Source organism: Hylobates moloch, unplaced genomic scaffold (genome assembly GCF_009828535.3).
Source record: "Hylobates moloch isolate HMO894 unplaced genomic scaffold, HMol_V3 SCAFFOLD_21, whole genome shotgun sequence".
Lineage (NCBI taxonomy): Eukaryota > Metazoa > Chordata > Mammalia > Primates > Hylobatidae > Hylobates > Hylobates moloch.
Window position 1 is genome coordinate 27,777,775 of NW_026652296.1, and position 26,115 is coordinate 27,803,889.

The following is a 26,115-nucleotide window of genomic DNA, read 5'->3' on the forward strand; positions in this document are numbered from 1 at the left end:
CCACCCAGACCGCCCTGAGTGTGTCATTCATTCATTCATTTGTGCAGCAAATGTATTGGGAGCCCGCCAAGTGCAGGGTACTATTTTAGGCACTGGAGACAACCAAAAGCATGAAGTCCCTGCCCTCGAGGAGCTGTCGATCTCATGGAGGTGATAGCATGAGGAATCAATGGTCGGACCACACATAGCTGGGAGCTGGTAAACACTGCGGGTGAAGGGATGAAAGCAGAGGTGGGCACAGGGCTGTCCTAGGATGGCTGCTTGGGACCACAGGAAGTAGATAGGAGGAATACAGGTACTTTGGGGGAGAGCCCCACGGCCTGAAGGCACAGCACATGCTGAGGCACAGAGGCAGGAAGGGGCTGAGTGCATTCAGGGAACAGCAGAGGAGCCTGCGCCTCTGCAAGAGAGCAGATGGGGAGAAGGAAGGTTGAAAACAAGCCCAGAGCTTGCAAGCAGGAGCCAGATCACCTCACGTCCTGACGGCCATGGTAAAGACTTGAGATTTTGTTCCAAATATGATGAGAAGCTATCGGGGTGACTCAACTGTATTTCTAACTCACCATTCCTCTGGCCCTGAATGGAGACAGTGCTGCATGAAGAAAGGAAGTGGGGAACCCAGCTAGAGGCCACTGCAGCCATCCAGGAGCAAGGCGGTGTCGGCCAGGACCAGGGCTTAGCAATGGCGGTAGTGAGAGGCGCATGGCCACACTGAGATGTGGTCTGCAGATAGAGGTGACGGGATCCAACAGTTACCGCAACCTGTTTCCAGAGACCAAACCCCAAGGGCTAAGACTCAACCCAGGGAGTAAATCCACTTTTTGCATTTATTCTGAGTGGTGCGTGTGTACAGATGATTACCATTGTAACAGGCCAAGGAAAGAAACAACTCACCTTCAGCCGGTAGCTTCTATGCAAAGCAGACTTCTCATTTAAGAGTTTCTGCAAGGAAACTTTGATCCAGTGATCTGATAGGGGAAAAAACCAAGGTCCACATCAGCAGCTTTCCCCCTTTGCTCGGCAAGCAAAGCCTCAGAAGACGTCTTGAGTTGGCTTGCAACTCCTGTGCTTCTCAAAAGGCTTTTCTACCCAAACCCTCACTGGCGCCTCACTGTGTCCTGGTGAGCTCAGCGGAGTGCCCCCACCACAGGAAAAAGACTCAGGCAGATCATTGCTGCATCCCAGAGTGCCCCTGCCAGCGCATGGCAGAACTAGAACCAGATTTCAGGGCACCTCACGCTTCCTAGGTGCTGCAGTCTAAACAAGCTGATTCTTCATTAGGGAGCTCCATCTTTGCTGGAGTGGAGAAGGAATTGAGACTCTAGGCTCTTTTTATTCTGAAAAGTAATCACTTGGGAGTTTGCCATCATGCCTCAAACTACATGCACCCCTTGTCCAGAAAGCACTGGTTCCAAAAAGTAGAAGTTTCAGGCATGCATCATAAAATAAGCATGTCTGGGCCAGGTGCAGTGGCTCACACCTGTAATCCCAGCACTTTAGGAGGCCAAGGTGGGAAGGTCACTTGAGGCCAGGAGTTAAGAGACCAGCCTGGGCCGGGCACGGTGGGTCACGCCTGTAATCCTAGCACTTTGTGAGGGCGAGACGGGCAGATCACCTGAGGTCAGGAGTTCAAGACCAGCCTGGCCAGCATAGTGAAACCCTGTCTTTACAAAAACACAAAAATTAGCCGGGCATGGTGGTGTGTGCCTGTAATCACAGCTACTCAGGAGGCTGAGGCGGGAGAATCACCTGAACCCGAAAGGCGGAGGTGGCAGTGAGCTGAGATCGTACCATTGCACTCCAGCTTGGGCGACAGAGCGAGACTCTGCCTCAAAAGAAAAAAAAAGATACCAGCCTGGACAACACAGTGAGAACCTATCTCTACAAAAAAAATAAAAAATTAAAAAAATTAAAAATTAGCCAGAAGTGGTGGTGGCATGCCTGTGGTCCCAGCTACTTGGGAGGCTAAGGTGGGAGGATCACTTGAGCCTAAGAGATTAAAGCTGTAGTGAGCCATGATCATACCACTACACTCCAGCCTGGGCAACAGAGTATGACCTTGTCTCAAAAATGTAAAAAAAAAAGAAAAAAAAATTAAATAAAATAAAACAAGCCTGCCTGGAGGAATTCAGACACGCCAGGTGCAGCCCTCATGGGGCTTACCATCTCCCGGCTGCCGAAACCATTCAAGGCCAGCAGTTGATGGATCTTCAGGGAAAGCAAAGCCAATCTGACACAGACGAGTAGAGCCAGCACCGTCAGGGACAAACATGGGTCCTCTGTCAGAGCAGTTTAAGGAGGCAGGTCACAAATGCTGGGGCAGTCTAGGCTCAGGTTCCCTCCCAGGGATGGAGGAGGGAAGAGACAGCAAGGATGGATCTGGGGGCTGATGCCAAGCATTGTGCTGCTGCAAAGTCACCAGCCCCATCTTGCAAGGGCAGGAGGAAGCTTGCAAAGTAAGTCCCAGGGAGGGGTGGAAAGTTGCCCAAGACTGCCAGAGTGGGGCTGGTCGTGCACGGGCACAGGCAGGAGTCAGCTTTATGATGCACTGTGGTTTAATCATCAGTTTACCTGCCTGTCTCTCCTACTAGGCTGTGAGGGAGGGCAGGGAAGAAGTCATAGCATAGTCACTGTGCACTTACTAGGTGCCTAACGTTCCACGTTTCTTATACCAAAGCTATCAGGGAAGTAGGGCCATCCCTATTTGAATAAGGGAACTGAGGCACAGAGAGGTTAAGCAACTGGCTCCAGGTCACACAGAGCTGGGGTGCATACCTGGGTCTGTCCATCTCCTCCCAAGTCCACACACTGGGCCCACCTCATCTTCATGTTTGTCCCTAGCCTTCAATCAGCTGTTGGCATGGAAGGACTCCTGCCCAACCAGTGTCATCTGCCTCCTTCGATATCCCATTCACCATGTGGCCCAAAGACCACCACAACCTCCCATGCCAGTTCCCAGGGTGGCGCAGAGTGACTAGGCTCAAGCAGCTGAGTGGGCGGCTCAGGGCAGGGCAGGCACCCGAGGCCAATGAGGCAAGCAGGGTGCCAGCCCACTGCTGTGTCCAGGACAGGATCTGTCCCTGCTCTGCCAGCAGGGGACGCTGCCAGGGGCCTGTTACCAAGGCCTGGGAACCCCTGGAGTGTCCTGCTTAGTAACTCTGGCTGGAAGAGGGGTCGGTGGCCCTGCATGGGGCCCCTGGTGGCCTGGGCCTCCTGGTGGATGTGAGGCAAGCTGGAGAGCCAGCACTGTGCGTGGAAGGCTGGATTCTAGAGAGGCTCCAGTTCAGATGAGTTCCCTAGGCAGCCCTGAGCCATATTGTCTGGGGATCTAGCGACCTGCGCAGGACAGCTCCAGGGACTTCCTCCTGTGTTTAATCAGTGTGGATGCAGCCCAGCAAAAGGCTAAAAGCACAGACTCCAGGGCAGGCGGCCGGACTTCAGATCTTAGCCCCTGCTCACCGGGCAGGGGCGTGTACAGGTGACCTCACCCTTTCTGCCTCTTATTACGGGCTGCAGCAGCGGCTCCTCCCTCCTGACAGTAGGGGCGGATTATGGGAGGTGATGCATGCAAAGCGCTCAGCAAGGGGTGCTCCAGACACAGCTGTGCCCACTCACCCACGCCAGCCAGGCCATGCCCAGGCTCCACAGAGCCCACATCCAGGACAGCCCCTGCCCACCCGAAGGCAGCACTAGAGCCAAGGAGAGCATATGCCTCCTCACCACCATCCGAGGAAGTTAGCATCGTGCTCTCACCCAGGATCAGAGTAGATGAAGGACTTCCGCAGGGTCCCACCACTGGCATCATGCTGGGGTGAGAAGCGTCCTGCACCCCCAGACCGCACCCGCACAGCCTCCCATCCTCAGAGAGGCCGCCCCTCTCCCCAGCCCTCGTGGTCTTCTGCTGCCCCCCATCGCCTCTCCCTCTGTGCTGAGCTGAGTGGCATGCACCCCGCGCTTAGAAGCAGACGCCTTCCCAGAGACTCCAGAGCAGAGGCAGGGAGTGGGGGGCTCGGGGACCAGGATGGGCTCAGCACGCACATCTAGGCCATGCCCAGGCCTCTGCCCCCTTCCCCAGCATCTTAGCTACCCCACTTGGAGGCCCTGGGGAGGATACGGGGGTTGAACAGCCCACTGGTCATGTTTTCGGAGGTGAAGACAATGACGTTGCCTTTGGCGTCCCCATAGCAGAACACACCTCTGTGATAGTCAGACCTGCGGAAAGATGGAGATAGAAGAGGCTGTGTGGGCCAGGCGCAGTGGCTCACGCCTGTAATCCCAGCACTCTGGGAGGCCAAGGTAAGTTAATCACCTGAGGTCAGGAGTTCGAGACCAGCCTGGCCAACATGGTGAAACTTCATCTCTACTAAAAATACAAAAATTAGCCAAGCGTGGTGGCGGGCACCTGTAATCCCAGCTACTTGGGAGGCTGAGGCAGGAGAATCACTTGAACCTGGGAGGCGGAGGCTGCAGTGAGCTGAGATGGTGCCACTGCACTCCAGCCTGGGACACAGAGTAAGACTCTGAGTCATAAAAAAAGAAAAAAAAAGAGGCTGTGGAGACTCCACTCCCTCCCTGGCCCCCCAACAGCTTCCCTCCTCCTTGGAAGCAAGGGCAGTTCCAACAAGACTTTCTGGCCTTGCCGAGACACCTGAAGAGCCAACAAACACGGGCCCAGCAGACCACGTCCAGCCCATCACTGAACCAGAATTCAATTTTTTTTCAATGAAAACAAATGAATCCCTAGTCCTCCAGCTGCCGTTTGTTAAGTCACCCCTCGCAATAGACTGTGACGTCCCCAGAGTCCTCAGTCACAGCCAGACAAGCCTCTGCTGGGATTTGGTGGCTGTCTTGGGTGGGGGAGTGACAATGACTCCAAGCTCTGAGTGACCATGAGAGGTAAGCCTGAGAGAGAAGCAGCCTGTGGGGGAGGAAGACACTGGGGCCTTGGAGCCAGTGGGGAGATATTTCCAGATCTTTCCAAGGAGGCTTTCTGGGGGCCCCAACCCTAGTCAGTGATGCGGCTGCTGCAGGAGGCCTGGGCCTCCTGGTTCATGTGAGGAACACCCGGTGGAGACTCACCAGTAGCCCATGACCAGGGCACAGCTGTCCAGATCAATAAAGGTGAAGGCCCGGACACATTTGTGGTCACTAATATCAAAGAAATCTGGGGGAAAGACAGAAGTCCACATGGAGCCCACAGCCATGCCTGGGAGGTCTTCAGTCACGGTGAGCAGCCTCATTGCTATCCCAAGGAATCTCTGGCCCCTTCAGCCCTTTTTCCCCCATGGCAACCACAGACAGCTGTTCACAGAGTAAACCCTCCCACTGGGAACCCCACTGAAAACCACCAAAGGCTTCCAACTGCAGCTGGAATAAAATCCCAGGCTGGGTGTGGTGGCTCACGCCTGTCATCCCAGCACTTAGGGAGGCTAAGGCAAGAGGATTGCTTGAGCCCAGGAGTTTGAGACTGCAGTGAGTAGTGATTGTACCACTGTACTACAGCCTAGGTGACAGAGCAAGACCCTGTCTAAATTAAAAAAAAAAAAAATCTGACTCCTTCCAACAGATCCAGCCTCACTTCCAGCCTCTGATGAGCAACAGCCTCACCGTTGTGCTGTCTCCCGCATCTGAACGGCAGCCTCTCGCCCTCCTCTGCCTCTCTACGTGGCGGGCCATCCCAGAGGGCTGTAGGTCACAAGAGGAGCGCTGGCTGGACTAGGCTGGGGCCACAAAGGCCGGGGATCACAATGATGCCACTTCCACCCCTGCTTCTGGCCTCGTCTGAGTGCCTCCGAGCAGGTGACAGCTGCTCCATCAGGACAGCAGTGATGACATAATTATCTCTAAAATGGGGTTCTAGGCTGGCTGCAATGGCTCACGCCTGTAATCCCAGCACTGTGGGAGGCTGAGGCGGGTGGATCACCTGAGGTCAGGGGATGGAGACCAGCCTGGCCAACATGGTGAAACCCCATCTCTACTAAAAATACAAAAATTAGCCGGGTGTGGTGGCACGCGCCTGTAATCCCAGACACCTGATGAGCCAACAAACACGGGCCCAGCAGACCAGGTCCAGCCCATCATTGAACCAGAATTCAATATTTTTTTTTTTCAACCAAAATAAATGAATCCCTAGTTCAGCTACTCAGGAGGCTGAGGCAGGAGAATCACTTAAACCCGGGAGGCGGAGGTTGCAGTGAGCTGAGATTGTGCCACTGCACTCCAGCCTGGGCGACAGAGTGAGACTGTCTCAAAAAAATAAAAAATAAATGGGGTTCTAACGCCAAATTCTCAGGGCTGTCTGAGGATAAAGGGCGAGAATGCCTGGGACAGCACTGGGTCCCCAGGAAACAGGTGTTGCAGTGGAAAGCCCAGGCGGGTCACAGATAGATTTCTCTAGCCCTGACCACTTTCTCTGTATCACACAATTTAGCCTCATAATGATGTCAGTGTTGATTAACTGCCCACTATGTGCCAGGCACTATGCCAGCAGCTTCACACACCTAACTACTAAGCCACACTCACTCTGGAGTCATGTATCATTGGCCCCATTTTACCTTGGGGTAAAGCGAGGCACTGGGAGGTGAAGTAATTGCTCAAAGGCAGACATCTACAGAGCAGTGGGACCAGGCTCTGAACCCAGGTCCTTTTTATTCCAAAGTCCCTGCTTGTTCCAGAACAGCCGCTCTCTCCTCCCATTCAGCCTCACATCGCCAGCTGTCATTTCATGTACTAATTTCCTCTTCCTGACCACCTTACAGGTCTGCTCAGTCAGAGGCCTCATCCATCATCCATCCATTCAATAGTTATCGAGCATCCAGAAGGTACCAGGTACTGAGACACTGAGTTGAGCAGAACAGATGCAGTCCCTGACCTCATGGAGCTTCCAGTCTGGAGGAGGAGACATGTGCTAAACAGAAGCACACTGATACATGTGAGATGAAAGGGGGACCTTGAAGGTAAGAGGTACAATCTCATGGGGTCTTTTTAACAGAGGATCTTGGACTAGAGGGTCAGGGAGGGCTTCCTGGAAGAAGTAACTTCTGAGATGAGAGCCAAAAGAAAAGCAGAGGCTGTTGGGGCAGAGAGAGGGGCAGGAGGGATGGCAGAGCACAGAGACCGAGGCCACAGCACCTGCCAGAGGAGGCCACAGTGGCCTTAGCACCACAGGGAGGGGACAGGTGGAGACTACTGGAGGCAGCAGAGCTCAGACCTCTGAAGGCCTCACAGACCACACTAAGGATCCCACCTCCATCCTAAGAACACTGGGGTAGGGTGAAGGCTTTCTGCAGAGGGACTGTAAATGCACATCCTGCCTTTGGGGGCATCAGGGAAGCACGGCATGCAGGAGAGGCTTTTTTTTTTTTTTTTTTTTTTTAAAGACTGAGTCTCTCTCTGTTGCCCACACTGGAGTGCAGTGGTGTGATCTTGGCTTACTGCAACCTTCATCTCCAGGTTCAAGCGGTTCTCCTGCCTCAGCCTCCTGAGTAGCTGGGATTACAGGCATGTGCCACCACTCCCAGGTAACTTTTATATTTTTAGTAGAGGCGGGGTTTCACCATGTTGGCCAGGCTGGTCTTGAACTCCTGACCTCAGGTGATCTGCCTGCCTCAGCCTCCCAAAGTGCTGTTATTACAGGAGTGAGCCACCACACCTGGCCAGGAGAGGCTATTTAAGTGAGAGTGAAGGGGGCCTGGACTAGGAGTAGCCAGAGGCAGGAGGTAGAATCAGGACCAGAGATAGACCAGTATGGCCTCTGGCTTGTAAATTTGGGTCTGTTCAACATCATTGTATTCATTCGAGCATTCACTGACCACCCCCTGCCCACTTGGCACTAAGGCCTCTCCACCTGGCAGTCCTCCTGGGGGCTCTGATCCATGTTCACAGTTGCTCAGCCAACAGACTTCTCCCAGGCACAAATGCATGGCTCCCAGTGGCTGAGAGCAGGGCTGGGGAGCCCCCAGGGACTCACCTATCTTTTGCTTGGTAGACGCAACTGCAACAAGGTTCATATTGTGCAGACATACCATGTCAATGACCCACATCGGCTGGTTGTGGAGCTGCTGGGTCTGGTTAAGCTGGCCAGAGGAAGAGCAGAGGAGATGGGCTGGGACGCATACTCAGGCCAGTGCAGCTCCCAGTGAACCTCTCCTGCCACACAAGGCCTGGAGCCACCACAGACCTGGCATGGAGCCTAGCACTACCACTAAGACTAGTGATGGGGGCCTTGGATAAACTCCCTAGCCTCCCTGGGTCTCAGTGTCCACATTTGTAAAATGGGCTTAAAGAACACCTTCTTTACAACCCCTTTCTGGAGCAATCTCACAGTTCTATCAAAGTCTTGGCTGCAGGGAGCCGTGAACACACCACTGCACTCAAGCCTGGGCAAGAGTGAGACTCTGTCCCCCTCTCCCCCCGCAAAAAAAAAAACAACCACCACCAAAGTCTTGAATATGCATAGCTCATGATCCAGGGATCTGTTTCCAAGACATTTCTCTGGGTGTGTTTGCATCTACTCAAAGGGGACGCTCAGCTGCTGTTAGAGCAACAGGCCAGAAGCCACCTGGAAAGCACAGCTGGTATCAACCCACACCATGGACACCACCCAGACATTAAGAACAAAGGAACTGCGCCCATGCCAATAAAGAGCTGCCAAGAGATATGATTAAGTGACAAACCAAGGTAAAAAGCAACATTATAATATGCTTCCATTATCGCATTTAAAAAGAAAAGAGCACAGGGGCTCATGCCTGAAATCTCAGCACTTTCAGAGGCCAAGGTGGGAGGATCACTTGAGCCCAGGAGTTCGAGACCAGCCTGGGCAACATAGGGAGACCCCTATCTCTACAAAATTAACAAAAAAGGCCGGGCGCAGTGGCTCACACCTGTAATCCCAGCACTTTGGGAGGCCGAGGTGGGCAGATCACTAGGTCAGGAGTTCAAGACCAGCCTGGCCAATGTTGAAACTCTGTCTCTACTAAAAATACAAAAGTTAGCTGGGAATGGTGGTGCTCGCCTGTAATCCCAGCTACTCAGGAGGCTAAGGCAGAAGAATTACTTGAACCCGGGAGGCAGAGGCTGCAGTGAGCTGAGATCACACCACTGCACTCCAGCCTGGGTGACAGAGCAAGACTCCGTCTCAAAAAAGAAAAAATTAGCTGGACATGGTGGCGCATGCCTGTAGTCCCAGCTACTTGGGAAGCTGAGGTGGGAAGATCCCTTGACCCCAGGAGGTTGAGGCTGCAGTGAGCCATGATTGCACCACTGCACTCCAGCCTGGGTGACAGAGCAAGACACAGTCTCAAAAAAAAACAAAAGAAAAGGGGGGTATGTAGAGAGGATAGCCATGGAAGAGCACCCCAAAACTGGTCATAGCATTTGCCTGCAGGGAGAGGAAGTAGGAACTGAGGGAAGGAAGACTGACTTCCTCTGTCTGCCCCTCCATAGGTCTGAATCCTGTTTTCCATCTGCAGGTGTCACCTGGTCAAAGTGGCTTACAAACCGAGGATTTGTTCTGCAAAGTTGCAAGGAATGAATGGAATAATGAAAGTTAAAGCATTGAGGGTGGTGCCCAGCACTCAGTAGGAGCTCAGCACTGGTGCCTCCTGCACTTGTGTAGCATGTACACAGAGAGAATGTGAGCTGGCACTCCAGGCAGGGAAAGCCACGAGTAGAGCCAGGTCAGCAGAAATGAGCTGCTGTGTCCTGGGGAAAAGGGAGGCCAGCCCACTCGGCTTAGAGCTGGAGAGGAACCGGAGACGAGGTAGGTGTGGCCACCTAAGGAATCTGTATTTTACTGTCTTTTTTTTGAGACGAAGTCTCGCTCTGTCGCCCAGGCTAGAGCACAGTGGCACGATCTCGGCTCACTGGAACCTCTGCCTCCTGGGTTCAAGTGATTCTCGTGCCTCAGCCTACTGAGTAGCTGGGATTACAAGTGTGCGCCACTTTGCCTGGATAATTTTTGTATTTTAGTAGAGATGGGGTTTCACCATGGTGGCCAGTCTGGTCTCGAACTCCTGACCTCAAGTGATCTGCCTGCCTCGGCTTCCCAAAGTGGTGGGATTACAGGCGTGAGCCTCCGCGCCTGGCGCTGTATTTTACTCTTTGAATGACACCACAGGTTCTGAACTGAAGAAAGCAGAAAGAAGTACAATCTGAAAAGCTGGGAGGAAGGCGCAGGGAGGAGCGTAAACCAATTCCTCTAGATGGATAATCAGAGGGAATAGGGAAGGCAGGGGCAGAGAGGAGCCTGTTCCATCAGAACTCAGAGAACCAAGAGCACAGAGGACTGTGCTCTTGGGCTCCCCAGGTGGTTCTGGCGGTGAAGACAATGGACCAGAACCCTCCTGAGCCCCTCTCTCCTGTCCAGGGCTGGGGTCTAACCCACACACACCAGCAGCTTGGTAACTCCCACCCCCCGCACTGTTCAGAAAAACCAAGAGCCCTAGGGAGTTTCAGTGACCTGCACCCAAGATCACATAGCTTTTGAGTGGAGCTCAGGCCCCGCCTCAAACTTGAGGTCTTTCCATCTGCATGACAGTGGGTGTGTGGTCCTGGGAGGCCTACTCCTGCCAAAGCGGCCCCTCCAGGAAGAATCCAGGTCTGCTGGGCCTTCCCAGAGAGCCTTCCTCTGTCCCCTTCAGCCTTTGGAGGTGCTTTGGTGACCATGTAGCAGCCACAAGCAGGAGCTCTGGCTGCAACACACCCTGCCCCAGTCCACACACAGAAAGGGAAGGTGGAGGGCTATGGAAGCCACAGCCTCAGGATGGTGACCGTGACTCCCCCTTGGTGCACCCAGGAGAGCCACAGGACCCCCACAGACCCTAGTTCCACCCAGGCCTCTTCTTCCTCAAAGGATGAGCCCTGATGCAACTGTGAATCACTCTGCAGTTACACAGGCTCAGAAAGCCCTTCATCTGGGGGCTGCGTTCTCAATCAACCTTTCTGTAGAGCCCTGGAGAGCAGTGCTTTCCTCGTCTGCTGGGGGATTCTGGACTGGCCTGGCGACCAAGTACACAGCGGGTTCTCCTGAGCGTCTTCTCACTTACTACTCTCCGCCAGGAGCTGGCAGCACAAAGACAATATATCCAGCAGGGACTTGCTGCATGCCCTGCCTTGCCCCAAGCACTACACATGTATTATGTCATCACGTGTTCCCAAAAGGACTGTGAAGAAGCACTGTAACTAGCCCCATTTGACAGATGGGGAAACTGAGGCACAGGGAGTATATAGTACCTTGTCCAGGTCGCAGAGCTTGCAGGTAGTACAGTCAGGACTCTAACCCTGGGAGTTGGGCTCCAGAGCCCATGCTCATAACCACTATGATTTCTTGCCTGGACCAGGCAAAAGGCCCGAATCGGTAGGATGTGGGGACAGCGTGGGAGCGGCTGACCCCTAGCACAGGAGTCTTGGGGATGACGATGCCATTCACTGAGATGGGGGTGCAAGAGAAGGAAACCTGGTAGGCAGGGACAGCTAAAGGGACACCTGTTTGGGCTAATGGGTTTGAGGGGTCTGTGAGACGCCCGCATGGAATGGACATCCAGGTGGAATCCCGCTTAGCAGAAGGGAAATGTGTGGCTCCCACAGTGAAGCCAAGTCAGGACCCAGGTGCTGTGACTGTGAGTCCAGGCTGCTTAGACCATGAATCTGCCTGGCTCCAGGTCACCTTCACCATCGGGGTGCTAAGGCAGAGGCTCTCCAATGACCCATGTGTGCATCATGTGTACGGGCCCCACTCACCCTAAAGGAGCTGATCAGCGAGAAGGACTCAGACCAGAACTGCAGGATTCCGTCTTTGGTGACAGTCAGGAAACACCCAATCTTCTTGAACCAGTGGCTTAAAAACACCACCTTCACCACCTCACAGCCATGGTTCCTGTGGGAGGCGATGAGAGGGAGAAGAGCCCAAGCAAAAACAGCTCAGGGAGGGGGCACCTGCGGCAGAACAGAGGGCCACTGAGGAGGAGGGACAAAAGCTGGCGGAGCGTCACGCACACGCACGCACATGCACACGCCAGAAAACCATAGCAGGCTCCTCCAAGCCGGTTTCTACTGGATCATCAACAGTGGCCAAAAGAAAAAGGGCCCCACGTAGAAGCTGATATGAGGCTCCAGAAACGAGAAGCAACAGGCTTATCCCACGAAGTAGCCAGCCAGCCTCCTCGCGACGTGATGGGACAGAGGAGACAGAACGGAGGTTGTTCGCAAAGCTTCTTTCATAGGAAAAACTGCCCACGGAGGGTGAGCAGAGTGGAGCCTGAGGCTGAAAACTGAGAAACAGCACTTTCTAGCAACGGCTCTAGTGCTCTGGGATAGAGGGGGGAACAGAACCGAAGGATGAAATCAAAGTGGACAAGGAGCAGTGGGGAATTAGGGTCCCACACACCAAACCCTACAGCCAACAGCTCCGGGGGCAGGCCTGGCATCGCAGGAGGCCGCCCTTGAGCATTCACACAGGCTTTGATGCTACCCTCTAGGGGTTGCTTCCCTGCACCCAAGTGGGCTAAGCCAGCAATCTGGCCATCAAGAGTCCCTGCCACTCCAGCTTCCCAACATGGCATGGCACACACCCTCCTACTTGATCTCCCCAATCTTTGAGCCCTGGTAGAGCAGGTGATATTACCTCATCCTACAGGGGCCCAGGGGATAATCATTTGCCTGGAGTTATGTCCTATTTACCAGTAGGGCTGGAACTAGAACCCAGGCACTGTGACTCCTCCTCCAGGGCCCTTTCCAAATCTGGTGGGCCTGGTCTGACCCTGGGCTGAAGGATAACCCACACCACTGTGAAAATTCAGCTGCTATCACCATCTCTGCAGAAGAGCAAGGGAAACGTGTCTGGACTCGGTTCTCCTCTCTCCAATCCTCAGCCCATGGCTCTGGGCAGGTTGTGATGAATATTATCAGTTGCCCTCTTGTCTCTTCCAACCCTGCCACTTCTGTCAGGGCCAAAGACTGTGCAGAATGGGATGATAGGTGACAGCTAGGAAAAGGGAAGACAGCCCTAAGGAAATGCCATCTCAGGGAGGACTTGTTTCCTCACCTGCGTGATGGCAGCACCTGCACCTCCTAGGGCTGTGGTGGGATCAGATGAGAGGCTGCATTTGGTGCACCTGGCCCAGGCTCAGTAAAGGTAAGCCAACGTTTTAAAGTTACTCTTTCATGAAGGTAATTAAATATTACTCGTTTATTTTCCCCACCAAGTTGGAAATGCTCTCCGGGTTTGTAGGTTGAACAAATAAATAGGAGAAAATAGGAACAAGCCTCTTGACATTTTGTTTCAGGACCTTTAAACACCCTTGAGATCTAAATGGCCCAAAGAAATAGAAAGATCTGACCGGGCAGGGTGGCTCACGCCTGTAATCCCAGCACTTTGAAACGCTGAGGTGAGTGGATCACTTGAGGTCAGGAGGATCACTGGAGGTCAGGAGGATTACTTGAGGTCAGGAGGTGGGCAGATCACTTGAGGTCAGGAGTTCGAGACCAGCCCGGCCAACATGGTGAAACCCCATCTCTACTAAAAATACAAAAATTAGCCAGGTGTGGTAGCACACACCTGTAGTCCCAGCTACTCAGGAGGCTGAGGCAGGAGAATCGCTTGAACCTGGGAGACAGAGGTTGCACAGAGCCAAGATTGCACCACTGCACTCCAGCCTGGGTGACAGAGTGAGACTCCGTCTAAAAAAAAAAAAAAAAAGAAAGAAAGAAATAGACCAGTGAAGGCTTGACCTTATCAAGCAATGTGTTCATGCCAAAATGTACAGTTATGCATTTGAACATATTTCATGTGAAGTGGTTGCTTTTATCTGATTGTATCATGGGAATGAACACTGTATCTAATTAGGGAATGTCTCCCCTTCCTACTGCTGTAAAACAGAAGTATGTAAATCGCCCTTCAAGTTATAGGAACTGGACATGCTAAATGGGAACCAGTAAGATTGCCCAGGCCCACACAGTGCAGAGTAGAAGCTAGAGCGCTGGCAGGGACAAATTCTCCACCAGATAGCCCTCTGTGGAGCGTTTCCTGGGGCTTACGACAAAAGCCTGTGAGCGCCTCCCTGCAACAACTACTGGGACTTTGGACTAGGGAATGTCCCCTTGAGGGGCATTTACCACCTTGTTATGGGACATTAACTGAAGCTACCCCTATGACTGAAGGACATAAAATTATCTTGAAACCTGAAATACCCAGATGTCTTAGGTGGTATCAGAGAAATGCTCTAATGGGGCCTACAGAGGCCAGAAGAATTCCATAATAAAATGGAAATGGGTGGCCAGGAGCAATGACTCACCCTGTAATACCAGCACTTTGGGAGGCCAAGGCAGGTGGATTACCTGAGATCAGGAGTTCAAGATCAGCCTGGCCAACATGGTGAAATCCCGTCTCTACTAAAAATACAAAAACTAGGCTGGGCATGGTGGCTCACGCCTGTAATCCCAGCACTTTGGGAGGCTGAGGCAGGCAGATCATGAGGTCAGGAGATTGAGACCATCCTGGCTAACACGGTGAAACCCTGTCTCTACTAAAAATACAAAAAAATAGCAGGGTGCGGTGGCGGGCACCTGTAGTCCCAAGTACTCGGGAGGCTGAGGCAGAAGAATGGCATGAACCCGGGAGGCGGAGCTTACAGTGAGCCAAGATCACGCCACTGCACTCCAGCCTGGGCAACAGAGCAAGGCTCTGTCTCTAAACAACAACAACAACAACAACAAAAAAAAATCAGCCAGGCGTGGTGGCGGCCACCTGTAATCCCAGTTACTCAGGAGGCTGAGGCAAGAGAATCACTTGAACCCAGGAAGCAGAGGTTAAAATGACCTGAGATGGTGCCACTGCACTCTGGCCTGGGCCACAGAGCAAGACCTTGTCTCAAAAAATAAAATCCCAAAAAATAAATACAATAAAATGGAAATGGTTTACTCAGCATCTTGCTACCTGGGGAATGCAAGCAAGAGATACTCACAAGCTGCGAGCCTCTTTACCCCAGGACTGATTCTGGAACTGTGTGAGGTGCTGCTGGGTTCTATCGACACTTGGACAGTGTGCTGTGAACAGCCATCAAGTGACCAACAAGGAAATGCTGGGTTTACAGTTTCAAAGTGAATGGACAATATTCTGTTTGGAGGGCTGCTACTTGGAGCAAAGAAGGTAGAAACTGATCAGCCTCAGTGGGCTGAAGTGCATTTGCATGCTGTTTTTCTTTTTTTTGAGACAGAGTTTTCACTCTTGTTGCCCAGGCTGGATGGCAATGGTGCAATCTCGGCTCACTGCAACCTCTGCCTCCTGGGTTCAAGCGATTTTCCTGTCTCAGCCTCCCGAGTAGCTGGGATTACAGGCACATGCCACCACGCCTGGCTAATTTTTGTATTTTTAGTAGAGATGGGGCTTCATCACATTAGTCAGGCTGGTCTCGAACTCCTGACCTCAGTGATCCGCCCCACCCTGGCATCCCAAAGTGCTGGGATTACAGGCGTGAGCCACCACACCCGGCCTTGCATGCTGTTTTTCTAACAGTGATGGAAGAATTGAACAGTGGTGGAAGCTCCTGTGTTTGGGATTTTACTGACTCACAGGCAGTGGTCAATGGCCTGGCCAAGCCCTCAGGCAAGAGGGCCAGGGAAACCTGGCCTGTTGAAGGCATGCCCCGTGGAGCACGGCCCTGTGGAGATTTGAGGGGTGCATTAAAGCTGAACAAGTCAATGCCCCTCAGAAGAACTCCCAGGTTCAGAAGCTGACTGGAATTGACAAGCAGAGATCCCCATGTGCTCCCATGAGGTGGCCACATGGTTTCATAAAATGAGTAACTAGTGGGGAGCTGCAAAGTGTGGAGATGGGCTGAATCTACACATGTTCCTTTTGTACTCCCTCAGGCAGATTATGCCAGGAAGAACCATTCTGTTTGTCAGCAAGAGAGACAGAGACTGCCAATGGCCATGAGACACAGTCCCTGTGGGAAGGCCCTGAAACACAGCGGACAGCTGAGACTGATGCTGGTAGCCCTGGAGGGCTACAAATGGGTCTGGACAGGAAGAGACACTAACTCTGGAGTGGGCTTTGCTCAGAGTGCCATAAAAGCACAGAGCAGAAGATGTCAGATGGGTTTGGAGGCCGACTGTCATTTCTTCAGACCAAGAAACAAACTCTTCAGCTCATAATGTCCAACAATGGCAGAGAACCCCATTGCTGGTAGAAAGCACAACAGGCAATCAAAACACTAGTTGTCTAAAACGGAGGGGAAGGATGCATGAAGGGCTGGCTTACCCACCCTCAAGAGTGTGTGCTCACCTTCAGCAGGAGTGGGACCAAGAAGTGTCCTCACTAGATTTTCTGTTTTTCTGGTTGATATGGGAAGAAAAGTGGGGAGGATGCTGGTATGACTATGCAGTTGTGCCAAGGGAGGAATACACTTGTAAAATGACTACTTTTTTCTTTCTTACTCAAATTGTCAGAGGCATTTGAACCAGAGCGACTCTATCTTGAATAGTGGCTGGTTAAAATAAGGCTGAGAACTACTGGGCTGCATTCCTAGGAGGTTAGGCATTCTAGGTCACAGGATGAGATGGGAGGTTGGCACAAGGTACAGGTCATAAAGACCTGGCTGATAAAACAGCATGCGATAAAGAAACCAGCCAAAACCCACCAAAACCAAGATGCCAACGAAAGTGACCTCGGGTCATCCTCACTGCTCATTATATGCTAATTATAATTCATTAGCATGCTAAAAGACACTCCCACCAGCACTATGATAATTTACAAATGCCATGGCGACATCAGTAAGTTACACTATATGGTCTAAAAAAGGGAGAAACCCTCAGTTCTAGGAATTGTCCATCCCTTTCCCAAAAATCTCATGAATAATCCACCCCTCATTTAGCATATAACCAAGAAATAACCATAAAAATAGCCAACCAGTAGCCCTTGGGGCCGCTCTGCCTATGGAGTAGCCACTCTTTTATTCCTTTACTTTCTTAATAAACTTGATTTCATTTTACGGACTCGCCCTGAATTCTTTCATGCATGAGGCCCAAGAACCCTCTCTTGCAGTCTGGATCGGAACCTCTTTCCGGTAACAAATTTTTTTTTCTCCCCTACCTGTAGGTCCAGTTGTCCTAGGGTCCAATTACAAACAAGTGTTGGAAGCAGGGATAATTTCTTTTTTTTTGAGTCTCACTCTGTCACCCAGGCTGGAGTGCAGTGGCACCATCTCAGCTCACTGCAACCTCCGCCTCCCAGGTTTAAGTGATTCTTCTGCCTCAGCCTCCCAAGTAGCTGAGATTACAGGTGCCTGCCACCACATCCAGCTAATTTTTGTATTTTTAGTAGAGACAGGGTTTCACCATGTTGGCCAGGACTCCTGACCTCAGGTGAGCCACCCACCTCGGCCTCCCAAAGTGCTGGGATTACAGGTATGAGCCATCGTGCCTGGGCAGGGATAATTTCTAAGCAAAAAACAGTCACCATGTTTTAAAACGTTGTCAGAATTCCCTAAAGGCCTGATGGGGGTGGATTGTGCCTTCATCCCATCTGGCAAAATAGGGGTTAAAAATAAATACAGCTATATTGCCTCATGGTAAAAATGGCTCGCGAGTTTGGAACTCGTGTAACCCTATTCTCTATGAATGAGAATGGACTGAGGGGAGGCACTCACTACAGTAGCATTGCTACCAGCGATCCAGATGGGCACAGTGGCTGAACCCGATGTCCCTTGCAAAGGAGGAAAAGTTTGGGTAAAAATAAATGACAAATGGAGAAAAGGAGGAATACTAGCTGAGGGTAAAGATGAATAAATGGATTAAATGGAGAGAAATCCAGTATTACACCAACAACTCGAAGGAGTTCTCAGAGCAAGAGATGACTGGCTGGATGAGGTAGCTCACACCTGTAATCCCAACACTTTGGGAGGCCGAGGTGGATGGATCACCTGAGGTCAGGAGTTCGAGACCAGCTTGGTCAACATGGTGAAACTCCGTCTCTACTAAAAACATAGATATTAGCTAGGCATGGTAGCAGTGCCTGTAATCCCAGCTACTTGGGAGGCTGAGGCCGAAGAATCACTTGAACCCGGGAGGCAGAGGTTGCAGTGAGCTGAGACCGTGCCACTGCATTCCATCTTGGGCAACAAGAGCAAAACTCCATCTCAAAAAAAAAAAAAAAAAAAAAAAGAAAAGAGAGATGACATTGTCTCTTAGCTCAATGATTCCAGATGCCTGAGAGGTTTATTTGCCAAGCCAACTCCGGCTTTTGGAACCTGACAAGATTGAAAGGAAGCCTACAAATCTGAGTGGCCTCAGCTTGGGAGACATTCATATACTATGACAGATGGGATGAATTATTAATGACTAAATGGGGACTCTAGTAATGTGCCAGTATCTTTTGAGTTGTGTATTCTTTTGCTATAAGGGAGCTGTGTTCTCTGTGTTCAAAAACCAGGAGTGGGGGCCTGTAGTGTTTTATATATATATATGTTTTGTCCACAGTTCCTAACTCCCACAGCCCCAGAGTCCTGCCCTATGCCCTAGGGGCAGGAATGCTGATGTCATGAAGCTTCCACTAGACACCCCAGAGGACTGGGTTCCGAGAGCTTCCCTATGGCTGAACACACGGAGGTTCCTGAAGCTTGTGCATCCCTCTCCCCATACCTCACCCTACACATCTGTTCATCTGTATCCTTTGTAATATTCTTTATAATAAACCAGTAAATGTTTAAAAAATACAGTTATGAAATCTCTTATCATTCATATTTATTGGTTATTTCTCAATTAAATCCCAACCAAAATTTTGTTTTAAGTTATTGCCGGGTACAGTGGCTCACACCTATAATCCTAGCAGTTTGGGAGGCCAAGGTGAGCAGATTACTTGAGGTCACAAGTTCACAAACAGCCCGGCCAACACAGTGAAACCCCATCTCTACTAAAAATACAAAAAAATTAGTCAGGCATGGTGGCGGGCATTTGTAATCCCAGCTACTTGGGAGGCTGAGGCGGGAGAATCACTTGAACCCAGGGGGTGGAGGTTGCAGTGAGTCAAGATCACGCCATTGCACTCCAACCTGGGCGACTGAGCGAGACTCTGTCTCAAAAAAAAAAAAAAGTTACCCTTGGGTGACTTTCATTCAAGCCGCCTTCTCTATTAAACCCCAGGCTGCCTGAGGGCCGGGGCTGCCTTCCAGCTCTTGGTCTTCCCCGTGGCCTGGACTGGGTCTGGTCCTCTTAGGACAGACCCACCCATGGCTCCCTCCTGACCTGGTCACAGATGTAGGCTGCCACACCTTGTACCTCAGGACCCAGATCCCCGCCTGGCCACCTGTGCCAGGCAGCAGTGCTCCAGGGCGGACTGCAGGAAGGGAGCCAGTGACCTGGGCAGCCCGGGCCCAGCAGGTCAGAGCCCCCGCAGTGCTCCTCATGCTTAGGGAGTCCAGGGGGAGGAACACACAGTGAGGCAGATCAACCCCTGGCACAGACAGAAGAGGTTGAGGGGGTTTGAGACATGCTACCCCCAAATAGGGCACTGCAGCATACTGAGTCTGTTAAACTAAAGGAATTTGAGAAGCAGTATGTTCAGGAAGGACTGTCTGACCTTCCCCTGAAGCCGGTCATAAGACTCATGTGAGGGGTGCCCGAAGACACAGGGACACAGACAAGAATCTGAACTAACGTCCTTGCTATTTCCGCCATGTATTACACTTGGCTCGTGGCCCTTCTGTTCTATCTTATTTTTCCACAGCTTTCCACCCTCCATTGAACCTAGCATGAAAACCCTCAGGTTGTCTGTTTCTTAGGGCCTTCATTTCCTACGGAGGCTCCCATGTCATGTAAAACTTATATTAAATAAACTTGTATGCTCATCCTTGTGACTCTGTCTTCGCTTAGAGAGGTCCCTGCCAATGAACCTCAGATGGGTAGAGGGAAAAGACAGTTTTCCTACCCTGCAAAGCCAGGGTGCAGTGGGCACAGCAGGTGGAGGAGCCACGAGGAGGAGGAATGAGCAGAGGGGTCAGGCAGAAGCCAAGGCAGGGCAGCGCCGCCAGCTCCAGGAGTAACAGAGGGACCTGCTCCTGAGGCCAGCCACGCTGAGGCCTCCAGGGCCTGGCTGGGGGCTTGAGGAGCAATTCCCTCCCTGTTGCCTGGGAGGAAACTCCTGTTCCTGCCTGTGCTGGCCACCTGTGCCACCTGTGATGAAACTGCCAGACCCACTCCATACCAACTAGCACACAGGAAGCAGGAGAAGCAATGCTGTATACTGGGGAATGGGGGCTGAGAGGGCCAAACACAGCAGCCCCGCCACTTTCTACCTATTGGCCTGGGGCCAGCCATTTGACCTCTCCAGACCTCAGTGGCCTCATCTATAAAATGGGGACAAATCACGTACCTTAGTCCTAACACTTACAGGGCTATGAGGTTGAAATGAGCCAAAGGACATCAGGCAGCAGGCTGATGCCAGCCCCTGGTCAGCACCAGCGAGGTCACGGATTGAGGGAGGGGCTCGCTGCAGGCTGGCACCAGCACTTCTCCAGTCACCCCACCCACCAAGGCCCAGGAAGAGGCTCCTTACAGGGGGACGACCGTCATGGGAAGGTAGAAGTGCAGGCGGTACTGGCTCTTTCGCATGTCCTCTTTTCCCTGGAACTCACGCATCATGTAATCCACATACTTTTGCTGCCTCAGAAAGAAAGCACAAGGGAGGCAGGGTATTGGCAAAATGGTCTCAGCCTTCGGTTTTAAGAACTCCAGCCTGATTCCCAGGGTCCCCCTCGCCACCCTGTCTCTCCCAGGCCCTTCCAACAGACTCTGGTGGCTGCTTCCCAAGTACTGGCCAGGGCAGGTGGCCAAGCAACAGACCTGCTCTTTCTCTGTTTGTCACTCAGGCTGGAGTGCAGTGGTGTGATCACAGTTCACTGCTCAGCCTCCCAAAGTGGTGGGATTATAACCATGAGCACACCTGGCCTTTTTTTTTCTTTTGGGACAGGGCCTTGCTCTGTCACCCAGGCTGGAGTGCAATGGTGTGATCACAGCTTACTGCAGCCTCAATCTCCCAGGCTCAAGTGATCCTCCCACCTCAGCCTCCTGAGTAGCTGGGACCACAGATGCATGCCACAATTCCCAGCTAATTTTTGTATTTTTTGTAGAGACGGGGTTTCACCATGTTGCCCAGGCTGGTCTCGAACTCCTGGGCTCAAGTGGTCTGCCAAAGTTCTAGGATTAAAGGTGTGAGCCACCGTGCTTGGACAGCAGACCTGTTCTTGAATCCTGAGTATGGGAAGGGCCTGCTCACAGCATTCACTGAAAGAGCACGACAGCGTCTCCCTAGCTGTCCTGAAGCGCTAAGTGCATCTTCAGATCACCCCCACAACTGGCATCGCCCTGGGAGCTCTTTATTCACTCTCCCCTATGGATAATAAAACTCAGGCCCCTATAAGGATGTGAGATGCCCATGCTCAAACATCAAGTTAACAGCAGGGAGCACCCACACCAGGGCCACTGGCACAACTCCAGACTCCATTCTGCTGCCCAGCTGCTGGAAAACATGGCCAAGGCCAAAAGCAGCCACCATATGAAGCTATAACGAGAAACAGGGGGTTGTAGAGAAGGACCACTGGGTAAAGCCCTAAGAATGCTAGGAATGCAAGGGGGTTAAATTGCTTTTTATTCTTTTTCTTTTAGTTGGCCTCATTGTTCTAAAGGAAATGTTTATTATAGAACATTAAGAGAAATAAAAACGGCTGAGTGCGGTGGCTCACACCTGTAATCCCAGCACTTTGGGAGGCTGAGGCGGGTGGATCACCAGAGGTCAGGAGTTCCAGACCAGCCTGGCCAACATGGTGAAACCCCGTTTCTACTAAAAATACAAAAATTAGCCAGGTGTGGTGGCAGGTGCCTGTAGTCCCAGCTGCTCGGGAGGCTGAGGCAGGAGAATCACTTGAACCTGGGAGGTAGAGGTTGCAATGAGCCAAGATCGTGCCATTGCACTCCAGCCTGGGCGACAGAGCAAGACTCCATCTCAAAAAAAAAAAAAGAGAAATAAAAACAAGAAAATTAAGAAGAATAAAACGCAGAATGTATACCTATGCTGAGGAGAGCTATGAGATGGCAGTTAACAAAGGGACTCTCAAGGCACCCTCCCTGGTTTGAATACTGACTGGCTCCAGCGCTCATGAGTCTGAAGCCCTGGGCAAACTCCTAACTTCCCCATGCCTCAGTTTCCCAATCTGTCCAATGGAGGTAAGTTTTTTGTTTTGTTTTTTTCCTGAGACATGGTCTCACTTTGTCACCCAGGCTGGAGTACAGTGGCACAATCTCAGCTCACTGCAGCCTCAACCTCCTGGGCTCAAACAATCCTCCCAGCTCAGCTCCACAAATAGCTGGGACTATAGGCATGCACCACCACACCCGGCTAATTTTTGGTATTTTTTGTAGAGACAGGGTTTTACCACATTACCCAGGCTGGTCTTGAACTCCTGAGCTCAAGAGATCCACCCACCTCGGCCTCCCAAAGTGCTAGGATTACAGGCATGAGCCACTGCGCCCAGCCGAAATACAGGTAAGTAATAGCACCTGCCCCATAGGATTCCTATGAGGTTTAACTAAAATAATACATAGACAGCTTAGCACAGTGCTTGGTGTAAACGCTAGTTATCACTGTCATCTTTGCTACATCAATTTGTCAGACTACCCTTGGTACTTTTCTGTATGCTTAAAAAGCTGTATATTCCCATTGTCGAACGTTTAGAACCAGAAAAACATGAAAGCATTATTATGATGATGCTGTAAAAGCCTGACACTTTTAGATGTAACAGCCACAGGCTGGCCTATTCCTGAGTGACAGTGAAGGGTCATGAGATGGTCGTGGTACCAGCTTGAATCCCCCAAGCCAAATGGGAGGCTGGTGGGCAGCACAGCCGCGTGGCAGGTGGGGTCACCGCTGCACACTCAGTAGGCCTCACACAGGAGCCAATGACACTTGTCCCTGGGGAATGAGCTGCCAGGAACTCAGCTCACACAGGTCTAAGGAGGGACCTCTCCACCAGGCAAGTCCCCCGGCTGGGGCCGGAATCCACAGGGAGGCTTTCCCACATTGTGATGGCCTCCCATCTTCAGCCCCACCAACTGGTCAAGGACTGGACCCTCCAGCCTCCCTCCAGCACCTGAGGAAGCAGGGGCACCCTCCTCACCCAGGTGACAAAGCCTTCACCGTCCGAGTCCACCTTCAAAAACAGCTCCGTTAGCATCTCGTCTGACACACTGCTCAGAACCTTCTTCATGGCCTTGATGAAGGCGTCCATGCCCAGGGCTTCAAAGAGAGAACAGACAGCATCATCCCCTTCCTCACAAGTCCCTCGGCCCATCACTGCCACGGAGTTCTCAAGTGTCTGGGTGCTGAGGGGGACACACTGAAGACCACATTTACAGCCAGGCGCGGTGGCTCACGCTTGTAATTCCAGCACTTTGGGAGGCTGAGGCAGGTGGATCACTTGAGGTCAGGAGTTCAAGACCAGCCTGACCAACATGGTGAAACCCTGTCTCTACTAAAAATACAAAAATAAATTGGCTGGGCACGGTGGCGGGTGCCTGTAATCCCAGCTACTTGGGAGGCTGAGGCAGGAGAATCCCTTGAACTCAGGAGGCGGAGGTTGCAGTGAGCTGAGATTGCACCACTGCACTCCAGCCTGGGCAACAAGAGCGAAAACTCTGTCTCAAAAAAAAAACAAAAAAACAAAAAACCACCATGTTTACCAGGTGTGCTCGGTTCAAGGCAGTCTTGGTGCTGCCTTCCCTACAGTCCTCAGCTGGTCCACTGCAGGGGACACAGAAGGGAGATGGCTCCAGCCAGAGACAGGACCCTTAGGAGGCTGCCTCCTCCAGCCCCTCAAACCTCAAATCCAGCCCCTCTTGGCCCTGTCTCCCTTCCTCACATCTTAGCATCCACGCCAGCCACCCCAGGCTAGGTCAATTCTGGAAGCTTCTGTCCTCACATGGTTATGTTTTGCATCTTATCTGCTCAACATTCAACCACCCCACAAATCCTGGCTGAAAATGCGCCATATGGGAGCACTGTGCTGGTCCCACAGCAGTGTGGGGAGGGGAGGCACTAAAAAAGATCAACTCCCACTTCCATACAATTAACAAAGATGAAGGATTGAGACAAAGAAAACTCTCCAAAGAAAAGGAGAACCAGGCCAGGCGGGGTGGCTCAGGCATGTAATCCTAGCACTTTGGGAGGCAGAGGCGGGAAGATCACCTGAGGCTAGGAGTTCGAGACCAGCCTGGCCAACATGGCAAAACCCTGTCTCTACTAAAAAGTACAAAAAGTTAGCCAGGCATGGTGGCACATGCCTGTAATCCCAGCTACTTGGAAGGCTGAGGCAGGAGAATCATTTGAATCCAGGAGGCAGAGGTTGCAGTGAGCCAAGAGCACACCAACGCACTCCAGCCTGGGCAACAGAGCCAGACTCTGTCAGAAAGAAAGGAAGAAAGAAAATAAATATTTAAATATTTAAAAAAACAAAAATTAGCCAGGTTTGGTGGTGTGTGCCTGTAATCCCAGCTACTTGGGAGGCTGAGGCACAAGAATCACTTGAACCCAGGAGGCAGAGGTTGCAGTGAGCTGAGATTGCACCACTGCACTCCAGCCTGAGCGATGGAGTGAGACTGTCTCAAAAAAAGAAAAAGGAAAGAAAAGAAAAGTAGAAGCAAGGCCAGGCACAGTGGCTCATGTCTGTAATTCCAGTGCTTTGGGAGGCTGAGGTACGAGGATCACTTGAGATCAGGAGTTCAAGACCAGGCTGGGAAACATAAGGAGACCCAATCTACAAAAAAAAAAAAATGTTTTAAATCAGCCAGGTGTAGTGGCGTGAGCCTGTAGTCCCAGCTGGTCGAGAGACTGAGGTGGGAGGATGGCTTGAACCCGGGAGGCAGAGGCTGAAGTTGGCCATGATCTTGCCACTGCACTCTAGCCTAGGTGATGGAGACAGACCTTGTCTCTAAAAAATATTTAAATAAAATAAAGGCTGGACGCAAGCATTCACACCTATAATCCCAGTACTTTGGGAGGCCGAGGTGGGAAGAAGGCTTGAGCCCAGGAGTCTGAGACCAGGCTGGGCAACATGGTGAAACTGCATCTTCACAGAAAATACAAAAATTTGCCAGACATGGTGGCATATGCCTGTAGTCCCAACTACTGGGGAGGTTAAGTTGGGAGGATTGCTTGAGCCTGGGAGGCGGAGGTTGCAGTGAGCAGAGATTTCACCACTGCACTCCAGCCTGGATAACAGAGTAAGACCCTGTCTCAATAAATAAATAAATAAAATAAAAATGAAGAAAAGCAGCAGCAGAACAAAAGTATATAATGGCAACAAATAGACATTAATAAATTCAGACATCTAGAAGGAGAGGTGAACTGCATTTTTTTTTATTATTATTATACTTTAGGTTTTAGGGTACATGTGCACAATGTGTAGGTTTGTTACATATGTATCCATGTGCCATGTTGTTTTGCTGTACCCATTAACTCGTCATTTAGCATTCGGTATATCTCCTAATGCTGTCCCTTCCCCCTCCCCCAACCCCACAACAGTCCCCGGAGTGTGATGTTCCCCTTCCTGTGTCCATGAGTTCTCATTGTTCAATTCCCACCTATGAGTGAGAACATGCGGGGTTTGGTTTTTTGTCCTTGCGACAGTTTACTGAGAATGATGTTTTCCAGTTTCATCCATGTCCCTACAAAGGACATGAACTCATCATTTTTTATGGCTGCATAGTATTCCATGGTGTATATGTGCCACATTTTCTTAATCCAGTCTATCGTTGTTGGACATTTGGGTTGGTTCCAAGTCTTTGCTATTGTGAATAGTGCTGCAATAAACATACGTGTGCATGTGTCTTTATAGCAGCATGATTTATAGTCCTTTGGGTATATACCCAGTAATGGGATGGCTGGGTCAAATGGTATTTCTAGTTCGAGATCCCTGAGGAATCGCCACACTGACTTCCACAATGGTTGAACTAGTTTACAGTCCCACCAACAGTGTAAAAGTGTTCCTATTTCTCCACATCCTCTCCAGCACCTGTTGTTTCCTGACTTTTTAATGATGGCCATTCTAACTGGTGTGAGATGGTATCTCA

General features: G+C 51.4%; 1 protein-coding gene across 1 annotated transcript in view; it reads right to left on the reverse strand.

The window, feature by feature from the left end:
• Positions 1 to 26,115, reverse strand: part of EFCAB8 (EF-hand calcium binding domain 8) — a 108,381-nt gene that overhangs the window by 67,002 nt on the left and 15,264 nt on the right. Inside the window, 7 exon segments of the mRNA XM_032143267.2 lie at positions 895 to 968; positions 4,088 to 4,212; positions 5,080 to 5,164; positions 7,970 to 8,075; positions 11,740 to 11,875; positions 20,549 to 20,652; positions 23,166 to 23,284. Of these exon segments, the coding sequence (XP_031999158.1) occupies positions 895 to 968; positions 4,088 to 4,212; positions 5,080 to 5,164; positions 7,970 to 8,075; positions 11,740 to 11,875; positions 20,549 to 20,652; positions 23,166 to 23,284 (749 nt within the window).